The sequence below is a fragment of the Drosophila simulans genome, chromosome 3R, assembly GCF_016746395.2.
Source record: "Drosophila simulans strain w501 chromosome 3R, Prin_Dsim_3.1, whole genome shotgun sequence".
Classification (NCBI taxonomy): Eukaryota; Metazoa; Arthropoda; class Insecta; order Diptera; family Drosophilidae; genus Drosophila; species Drosophila simulans.
In genome coordinates this window covers 13,447,064-13,457,895 of record NC_052523.2, presented here as the reverse complement: position 1 = coordinate 13,457,895, position 10,832 = coordinate 13,447,064, and the positions used below count along the sequence as shown (strand labels likewise).

Sequence of the window (10,832 nt, the reverse complement as noted above, 5' to 3'; positions counted from 1 at the left end):
CTCGCCTTTCTTACAAAATATCTTAATTAAACTGATTTCATTTATACCTTTACTTTCTTGATTCCATGTGCGTCCTATAGGGGTTTTGGCACAAAGCAAGTGTAAGCCTGAGATCCAAGTATAAGAAAAAAAACTTAAAGCAAAACCCAAAGCAAAAACTCAAAAAGCGCCAAAACGCACCAAGCTCGCGTTCAAATCGCAAGCAAGCCGCGCTGAAATCGCTAACAAACCGTACTAAAAGCCGCACGTAAATCGCGCCCAAGCCGCGTAACGGTAACTTTATGAACTTTAAAACATACATTTGTCTTATTTTTGTTTATTTCTTTATTTGTATATATCCTTAGAATAGTTTGTGTTGTTCAAGATTACATAAAATTTGTTTACATATCTATTAGATCAATATCCCATTTACATAGCATTATACAAAATCGCGCGCCGCATCTGATGACATTCCATTTTAGTTGGTTTTTTTTTTATAATATGGTTGTTGGTGGATAGTGTATGGTTATGGTTAATTAGCCGCGATACAAATTTGGATATATGCTAGACGACAAATGTGCGACATTATAAAATAAATAACATGGGGTTACTGCTCGCCGCCCTTGCTGAATATCTTTTGATGGCCACTCCTTTTGGTTTCTGGGGCTAGGCGGAATGGATCCTCATCATCTGGTCATCATCTACATCTTATAGGTGGCGGGCACGGATCGGGGATAGTCCAGATCGTACATCTGGGCCTTGATGAACGCCAGCTTATTGACCGGCTCTGGGCGGACAGTGGCCAATCCGTTCTTGTAGGCGTACTCCACAATCCTTTCGGCAATGGCCATCGAACAGCTGACAATGGAGCTGAGTGGTGGATACAAACTGCCCTTGGCCAGGTCATCCTTGGAGACCAGCTCCGCCAAGCGCTCGGCGGCGACCAAGAATACCTGCTCGGGAATGTTCAGCATGCCGGCACACAGAACACCCAGTGCCACGCCAGGGAAAATGTACGAGTTGTTGCCCTGACCCGGATAGAACTTCTTGTTGTTGTACGTCACGGGAGCAAAAGGCGATCCGCTGGCGAAGATGCAGCGCCCCTTGGTGTACGTGTACGCCTCCTCGGCGGTGCACTCCGCCTTGCTGGTCGGATTGGACAGTGCAAAGATGATCGGCGTCTCGTTGATATCGGCCATCAGCTCGAGGATCTCCTGGTTGAAGGCGCCGCCCTGCGCAGCCGCTCCAATCAGGACATTGGGACGCACTTTGCGCACCGCCTCAGCCAAAGTATCGATGGGCTCGTGCAGCTGGGCAAAGTGCAGCTTGTGTTCGGTGAGTCCGCCCTTTGGACGATCGCGGGTGATGACACCACGGCTACATAGAAAGCATCTATAAGTATCTGGATGAATTTTGCGTATATATCGACCTACCTGTCCACCATCCAGATGCGGGCCTTGGCCTCCTCCTCGGTGAGACCCTCCACCTTCATGGCCATCAGGCACAGGTTGGCAATACCAAGAGCCGCTTCTCCGGCGCCCAGGAACAACAGCGTGTTGTCCTTCAGCTGGGTCTTCTTGATCTTCAGCGAGGCCAGCAGTCCAGCCACGGCCACCGATGCGGTTCCTTGAATATCGTCGTTGAAGGTGCAGAAGGAGTCGCGGTACTTGGACAACAGCCTGAAGGCATTGGCGTTGGCAAAGTCCTCGAACTGGATTAGGCAGTTTTGGCCAAAGCGACGGACGCAGGCGTGCATGAACTCATCGATGAACTCATCGTACAGATCTCCAGTGGCCCTGCGTTCGCGCAGACCGATGTACAGGGGATCCTCCAGCAGGGATTCGGTATTGGTGCCCACATCCAAGGTGATGGGCAGGCACTGCGATGGCTTAATGCCCGCCAAGGCCGTATACAGGGACAGTTTGCCCACGGGTATGCCCATGCCGTTGGCGCCCAGATCACCCAGTCCCAGGATGCGCTCGCCGTCCGTGACGACGATGGCACGCACATCCGTTTCCGGCCAGTTCTTCAGCACGTCGTAGATGTGTCCCTTGTCCTTGATGGATATGAACATGCCCTTGGCGTTCTGGTGGATCAAGCTGTAGCGCTGGCAGGCCAATCCCACGGTGGGCGTGTACACCAGTGGCATCATGGAGGCGATGTCTGAGCTGAGCACGTTGTAGAACAGACGCTCGTTCCGCTCCGACAAGCTGATCAGGTACATGTACTTGTCCAGATCCTGCTCCAGTCGCGCCAGCAGAGCGCGGCAGTGCTCCACCTGCTCACTGGGCTCGCGGACCACATAGGGCAGCATGCCATGGATGCCCAACTGCTGGCGCTCCTCGTGTGTGAAGGCCAGGCCCTGAAATCGAAAGGGATATCCATTTTAGTTACTAATACCTACTAAAAATATCTGTAGGATTCAAGAGTCGTACATCTTTCTTAGACATGGCATGATCGCCTCATTGAATGATTATAGAACCTCCCCTCAAAGCAAAACAAACAAAATGTGGGATGGTGGAAAAGTTTGCCCCGCTTATCATGGACTTGAATTCCCAGGCACGCGCCCCTATTTCTATAGAGTATTCCACGGGAACTGGCCACCCGAGACAGAGGCAGTTATCACCCGAGCTTCGCAGATCCGAGGAGATAGAGAAGAGCCGGCCATCAAGTTCAAAGTCGTTTTCTAGCGCCCAGTCGCTTGAAAAGCGATTTGCAATCGCAGCTTTAATTAAAACACATTTTTTTCGAGGGGGAAGTGACTCAGCGCTGGCCTCGATTCACACGCACATAGTACGGAGATTTTGAAAGTTTTTGCTCCGTAATTGCTGCGGTTATTATCGAAATGGACGAAGCAGGCGGGGATTATGTTGGGGGCGTTGCCGCCGTCTTTCCACTGGGTCACAGCATTAGATAAAAAATACGTGCAAGTTGGCATTCAAATAGAAATCACGCTGGATTATGTGGATGTACGGATGTACCTGCTAATATGCACATTAGGGAATAATTACTCGTGCTTTGGGTAACTTTTCCAAGTGGCTGCTGTTTTCAAATCGTGCCCATTACAAAGGTTTTCGTAATGAGTCTATTTTAAGCTTCTTGGGACATTTGATTTAACTTTATAACTTATGCACATTTTTATTTCAAAGCTATCCATCATAATGCAACCAATTCATCATCTGTTATGTAAGTTTCCCCGATTATTTTTGTAAATTGAATATTTTGTTATTATCTCAGATTAAGTTATTATTGGAAATTATACTTGTTAGGTTGTCTATCATTTATCATCGTTTGAAATTAATTTCGTTCGCCCCGGTCACGCAATAATAAATTTCTAGTATTTATTATGAATTTTTAGTTTTTCGAAGAAAACAAAATATTCATATTCTAGTTAATTGAGTCAGCTCTTAATATGATATATGATATATGATATTTGGCAAATTTTGTTAAAAATTATGTTAAAAATTGCTTATTCATGGTGATAGGCATTAAAACTGTTATCTATAAAATGATGACTGCCACAAATAAATATTATTTTAGCTGCAAATCCCGATTATATTTTAAGTTATGCGAACTAAAATTCCCCCAATAAAAGTGAAACTAATAAAGGCTTAAAACCGCTAAAAGGGTACATACATTGTACATACGTACATACGCATCAAATTCAATTACGAGTAGCTCTGAACTGGCTGTTTGGACAATAAACAGTGAAGTGATCCCCATAAAAAATTGTTTACTGCCAGAATTGCCTCGAACTTAACCATTATCGTGTGGCTACGTCATCGGTGGGCTGGTGAAATACATACGTATATACATACATACGTACATACATCTACATCGAGAGAACGACACCGTTGACATTGAAAGCGACACACGACCGTCGATAAGCGTGCGAAAGTGTTTTCAAACCGCCTGGCAACAAGTATTCCCCATTCTCCAGCACATACATATATGTACATATGTATGATGGACTTATATTCATGTATTCATGCCCCCAGCAATTGCTCAATGCCTCCAAACTTGCCACACAAAACTCATATGAACTAAACTATAGTTTCATCATCTTCATCACCTTTTTTCAAGTTCTGACTTTAGTATGTATTCAATAGAACTAATAAGTAGTTAAAGCATTTCATGTAAGATAACTTATAATGGGGGCAACCATCTTCGTATCCAGACATGCGTATACGTAATGTGCAACTTCGATATTACGCATACACATTTCGCATGGTATTGCAAAAAGGCAAAACGAAACGAAAACTGACAAAAGTCGCAGCCACAAGCAAAAACAAATCGAAAAATCACCAAAAAATTAGCTGGTTTATTTTTTCTTTTTTTTTTTTGCACTGTCTGGCGCGACCAGTTCGATCATCATCATCATCATGATCGCAACGGTGATCATCATTATAGCTATGGCTAATCATTAAGTGGGCTATCAACGACCGTCTGTGTCTGAACTTTGCATACGACTCGGATCGGATGACGAAAGCGTCGCTTTAATCAGCGACAGTTGAGCAGACACACAGACAACGGGCAATCTCAGCTGATTGTTTCCCTTCTGGCAAAGGTGAGCTGATGAAAGGGGTTTTTTTTATTCTGTTCCAGCTTCCCAGCAGGTGAAACGCTGCTGCTCTTTTGTGGGTCATACGATGTGGAATGATGACAGGATGAATATGCCACTGAATCAGGCTACTATCTCAACTCAGAGCATAATAGTTAATGATGCACAGTTCAAAAATGCGAGTAATCTATGAAAAATGTAAATCATAGGGTTTGCTAAAAATGGTTTACCGAAAGTAACATAAATTCTAATCGAATACCTATTTCAAAACATTTAAACCATTTATTGCAATTGACAAGCACACTATATATATTACTCTTTCTATAGTTGCCCAATATAAACAATAGCTGCCGATAAATCATTGGGTAAACAATGAAATAATTCAACTATTTCAACAAGTTTCGAGCTCGTCGCTCTTTCGGCACATTGACCGCCTGAATTTGTTTAAATTTTTAATTTCCTCAGAGCGGCAATAAATAACAACAAAGAGCAGGGGAATGTAGTTCTATTCGCCAACTGCATGTGGTGTGAGCAAACCACACAGTTAAATATTTAATGTATATATATAGGGCTGATACCAGTGTTTTTGTGGGGATTATCGTCATTCTTTTATTTTGTTTATTTTTGCGGTTCGAAACAGAGTTAAATTTATTGCTGAATGTAGGTCAGTTTTCGCGGACTGGCTTTAATTTTGTTTCTTATTTTTTTTTCATTCGAGATAAGAACTCAAAAACTTTCCATGGGTAAATCAAAACAAAGCTCAGCTGTTCGGGGAAGAAGGTTCAGATAAACAAGAGTCACTTGTTGGCAGCGTGTAAGAAGTACATAATAACAATCTGCAGTACACAAGTGGGCAGCCTCTACACGATAAGGAAACCCCAAGATAATTTCTCGCTAAATTATTAATTTTTAGTCTTTTGTGCGTTTGTGGCGTGACGTAAGTGGGATAGCTAAAAATCCACTTGGTTGTCATGGGGAAACACCATTCTGGAGGGCCTCTCCATTATTCTCAGTGGAGCTTCTGTTTACAATACCAAATGGTTTGCCCCTTTTGGTCAGTTTTTTTAGGAGCCACACGGGGGAAAATAATGTTTTTAGTAGAAATTACGTAATTTGTTTAGATACCTAGCATTTTAAAGTTCTAATAATTACCATATTTACATTAGAACTCGGTTTTTTTCAGTGCATCTGTTTTAAATAAACAAACGCAAAGCCCATGCGCTCTCTCTCTCTCGCTTCTCTCTTTCGAAAATGCTCTCTAATTTTATATTTTGTGAAACAATTCGTGCATTAGCTCATTCATGTCTGCGTGGGAAAAAAGCGTAGAAGCCAATGCAAGCTGAAAAACTGCACAAGCATTGAACTTGAAAATGCAATCTGAGATAAATTTTGTAAACGAAATCTGCGTGACCGATTCGTGTCAACTATTTCAAACCGTACAATTTCAGCAAGTGCCACAGTCAGCTAATTGCCTCAATTATAAAAGTTGGTCTATCGATTTTCTTCGACTAGGGCACCATAAAAAAAATGAAAAAAACCAAAAAAAAAAGAAAAAACTAACAAAAACATTGAGCTTTGGTCTTCCAGAGTGGCGCGTGTGCCATTTGCCGTCCCTTTCACTCGCTATGTCATCTAAAGGTCACCCACACCACTTGCCGAAAAATGAAGCCACTGCCAAAAAGTATCTTTTTTTTACGCTCTGAATTCAGCAGCTGACGTTTCTGCCTAATAGTTGTTTATGTATTTATGATTTGGAATTTTTTATTCTCGTGCTAGTGGTAAAAATAGCAGGTGGCCTAGAATAAATTCACACTTTTTCAAGAAGAAATTCCAACATTGGAACTAACTTCTGTAGCAAATATCTTTCAGATACATATGAATGGCTAAGGTAATCGAACTTAAGTTCTTAATATTCTAAGCCAATTAAACTGCTTCTAATAGTCTATAATTATGAATCTACTTCTAAATATTTACTCAAACACAATTCGCCGAGGTTGGTCGAATTCGCGCCCCTTGAGTATGGGGAGCGGAAAAAAAAACCGAATACGAACCCACCCTTAAAACCTTTGCCTGGTACTTTTCCACTAAGCTCACGGAACTGGGCAACTTGAATGCGTATTCGCATATTCCTACTTGTGGAACTCACCTTTGAGTAGCGCTTGTCCAAGAGTCGGGTGAATCCGGAGAGGCTGCCGACCACCTCATTGTCACCAGTGCCCCAAAGGCCCAGGCGATCGCGCTGCGCGTATTTATCTAGTTTCGAATCGGGTTTGCTCATCTTGTCCTCCAAATTTGTTTCGCTAGTGGTGGAGCTGTATGAACGTTGTTGTTGCTGTTGCTGGTGGTGTAGGGCGTGCAAACTGCTCTGCAGCTGGTTCCAGTGGTGTCGCGAGGATAACGGCAGACCCTTGGGCAGTTCCAAATCGGTGGCTAAGGCTATATTACCCGGATTCGAATCCCTGTCCCTATGCGTGTCCGTATCCGTATGCGGCGATGCGTCCACTTCGGCGGCACTTTGCGTTGTGATTCGTGTCGTTAGTTTTGCGAAATTGGAAAGTTCGTATTCGAGTGTGGTTGTCGTTGTGGTCGTATGATTTTTACACACACGACTACTACAACAGCTCTGACTCTCTCTCTCATGGCTGTTGTTGTTGTTGTTGCTGCTGTTGCTCTTCGTGTAGCAGCCGAGCTCGCGCTCTTTGCCGCGACTGTGGGAGGAAGGACTCTGAGAATTGTTGGCGGTGGGATATACCGGCGTGCTAAGGGAGAGAGAGAGAGCAGACAATATGTGAATGAATGTCAATGCGGGAGTGACAATAACAACCAATTCGTCACCAACTTTCGGATACCCTTTCTGAAAGAATCGATGCTAATATTTTTAATTGAATTTCAAGCGCAGCTACTCTGTGTACCCGTGCTAACAATTTTTAATGATATCTATATTATATTTGAATAGTATATATATATTATATTTTAATAATAACATATTACTATATGAATTTCACCACAAAAAGCTTTTTCTTAAAGCCAACAAGTCGTATGAGCAATAATATGGTATTTAGGGCTAATGGAGTACCCTAAAGGGTACTCTTCGTTTCAGTTCCCTTATCAAGGTTTTCAGAACCTTTGAAATGCACTGATATGTTTGAATGTATGTGCATGGTCATATGATGAGGCGATGCATCGCAGACACGCCTTCCCGATGGAAACCGATAAGCGGTGGCAAAGTGACACTGATTATTGCCGATTCAGAAACACACCCTCTTGATCCGTGGTCCAATCGTATGGCACCACATTGTACTTATTATTCGGAAATTCTTGCATTCGACTCACAGTCCAAAGGTTTTTCTGATGCCGGAACAGCGCCGTAGGATCGAGTGCATGGCGATGCTCTTAAAAGTCTTCTATATTATATTGGATTATTGATTTGCCGACAATTATCTCACTGAGTATGTGACTTTTGTCTGCGTTGCTGCAGCTTTCGTGCTAAACTGAGCCGCAATATTCGATTTGTTTTGCTGCCGACACACTTATCTCTTTTACATTTTACACTTGGCTATTTTGTTTTGCTTTTCCGCGCTCTTTCGCTCTTTCTCGCTGATTAGTTTCAGTTGTGTGGGGTATATCAGCTGACTGATAAGGGCGGTGCAAACACTATCTGCACATATAAACGCCATTAAACAACGATTATTACCATCTAATCATTTGTCTGGGACCTGGAAAACATTGCGATGCGGCGTGAATAGCATGCGAAAAGTTTCCGTGAGAACAGCAGCGGTCGAAATAATAGTATTCAAATAAAACTATGTAGTAGTGCAGTTTGCAATTTCTTATCTACTATTAATTATAATCAGTAGCTTTGATTTTCATGTAAGCTTAAGTACAGATTGCGTGCATCAATTGGAGTAAATGAAATTATGGAAATTATTAGACTCGATGGCGTTAAATATTAACCAATAATACGTCCTGAACTCGTGACATCTGACTAAGTATAAATTATTTAAAGAGACGCCTCAAGGTAGAAACCCCAAACCCCAACCTTAACCTTCAGTGTCCCGAATCGCTTCAGTTCCCGCCCCACTTCGCACTTGAGTCACTCATACGCCCGGTGGGCCCGTTCCGCTTTTGCTCGGATGTCTGTCTGATATATTCAATTATTACACAAAAAATTGAAAGTAAAACACGGCAGGCGAATAAATTGGAATATATCACACATGTGTGTGTGTATGTCCGAGCAACCTTCATAAATATTAACAATTTACTTCAGCTTTGCCAACGAATTACATTTCTGTTTCCAAGTACCTTCGTGAGCAAAACACACCTGTCGCTCCAACTTTTTTTTTTCGTTTTACTTCGAAAATCGTTAATTAAGAAGGTGGTGCTCTGATTTTTTATCGATGGCGTGTGCCAGGAGTTATTCTTTTTTATCGCAACGCTGACGAGTCGCTTGTAAATCGTTGATAAAACGCTAGTAAAACGCATCATTGAGCACTAATGACACCTCGAGAAGCACATTAATGGAGGGGCGTGGCTGAGGCAAGCAAAAAAAACTTGTAGTTTCAGGAAAAGGATCTAGTAAGTTATATTAAGTATCGAAACAAAAAATGTTAGACCATATTTCTTGTTTTGCTTTGCAGTTAAAAATTTGTAATTGTTTTTGTATAAATAACTTATTTATAAAAAATATAATTTCTTAATCGTTTAGGTATTAGTTTTTACTTAAAATAAAAATAAATAAACAATTTAAAAAAAATTATACGCTGTAGTCCACACAAACTCTTTGGCCAACCCTCGCATTTTCGAAATCCTCTTTTGCCAATCGCTTGAGTTCAGCTTTAGTTTGTTCACTTTTCCATTTCATTTCTTACCCATTTTCATCGAAATTTGTTATGACATTGCGATCGGCGCAAATGGAACTGGAATTACCCATTTTGGGTTCTAGATTTCAGTTTAATTAGCTCCAGTTAAATAGTTATACAAGTTAATTATTTGGTAACCGCAAAAGTGGTGAACTTTTCGCACGCGAAAATTAACTTAGTTCGCTTGACCACGCGCTGTTTCACCAAAATTATTAAAAACAGTTATTAACAAAAATTAAAAAAGTGTATTTTGAGCAATTGCGCTTGGCTTAGCCACTCCGAACCGCCTGAAACTGAATCAAAAACTGAACTCGCGCTGGAAACGCGGCTCTGCGAACACCGGAGGCAACTTGTTAGCGAGCGGCCCAAAGGAGAAGGAGAAGGAGAGTGTCCGCTGCTGACCTCCCGCTCGCACCCGCACGCAGGCAGCACGCGACATTTGCTCCACTGGCTGAGTCACTTCGGTAGGTCCCAGACGGCTACAGTGGCGCCTCGCTAAAAAGGATCAAATCTAAAATTTATTTTTAATATGATTTCAGTTTATTTATTTATTTATTTATTTCATTCTTTGCAAAAGGACTATACAAAATGTAATTTGTTTGCATTTCCTTTTCAATATAAAGTGTCTTTCATTACGGGGTTCCACTGTATTTGATTAATCGTTGCAGCCTTAGAGAAGCTTTGGCGCTGAGTTGTACTTCACTTGGAGTCGCACAAAACCTGAGCGGTTGGTTAATCGCAGTGACCTCTGGGCGGCGCACACAAATGCATGAAGCAATTTGTTGCTGGCCAATTAAAAAATAATAATTTCAGCTTTCAAAGAAGGCAACTCGATTGCTGACCATCGCGTCCCAGTCGGCTGCACTTGGCAACCGAAGAAAAATTGATGAATCCAATGAATTCCGGGTCATTTCAAATGCACTGAGGTGAAACAGTGATGTAGGGGACTCGGTAGTCGGTGTGGTGGAGCCTTAGGCTTTTTTCGCCTTTTGACTCTGATTTTATCACCTAATGATTTCACCGCTGTTTCATTTGTCGCCTGGGTGGCACTCGAATTTTAATTAGATTTGCTTTATTGCACTTCTGTCTGTTGAAATCAGAATATATATTGCACTAATGTTCAAAGATCTTGTTCAATTGTGCAAATATGACACACATTAATTACTGTGTTTGCTATACCGAATTTATTGTTGCAGTGTCGGCTTGTGTTTACTGTCTAAAATTTGCGAAAGTGTCGTATGAAAAGTTGCAACACGATTTCAATTGCTGCCAGGGTCAAATGTAATTTCAGTTAAGTCAGTAAAAAAACTTTATGTGTAATAATAATAAAGTAATCATAAAGAATACGTGTGTGCATTAATATTGGTTTAATCGACATATAAGAGAAATTATTAAATTATTATTAACTTATCTATTTATTTTAAAAACCACAG

At 41.7% G+C, this 10,832-nt stretch overlaps 1 protein-coding gene across 2 annotated transcripts; it reads right to left on the bottom strand.

The window, feature by feature from the left end:
* Positions 1-306: 306 nt before the first annotated feature.
* Positions 307-9,732, bottom strand: LOC6728310 (NADP-dependent malic enzyme). 2 transcript variants are annotated; one of them, XM_002103623.4, is made up of 4 exons: positions 9,409-9,732; positions 6,687-7,299; positions 1,413-2,341; positions 307-1,356 (listed from the first exon to the last, which is right to left on the bottom strand). In XM_002103623.4, the coding sequence occupies exons 1-4, from the start codon at positions 9,468-9,470 to the stop codon at positions 681-683; spliced, it is 2,280 nt and encodes a 759-aa protein (XP_002103659.2). In that variant the 5' UTR covers positions 9,471-9,732; the 3' UTR covers positions 307-680. The 2 variants fall into 2 exon arrangements, with proteins under 2 accessions (XP_002103659.2, XP_016034945.1); XM_016176832.3 differs by lacking the exon at positions 9,409-9,732 and adding an exon at positions 7,874-8,022.
* Positions 9,733-10,832: the final 1,100 nt, after the last annotated feature.

Coding starts and splice junctions, on each gene's coding strand:
- LOC6728310 (XM_002103623.4), bottom strand. CDS start 9,470: ATGGGTAATTCCAGTTCCATTTGCGCCGATCGCAATGTCATAACAAAT. Junction 7,300..9,408: donor ACAAATTTCGATGAAAATGG/GTAAGAAATGAA, acceptor TCTCTCCCTTAG/CACGCCGGTATATCCCACCG. Junction 2,342..6,686: donor TGGACAAGCGCTACTCAAAG/GTGAGTTCCACA, acceptor TTTCGATTTCAG/GGCCTGGCCTTCACACACGA.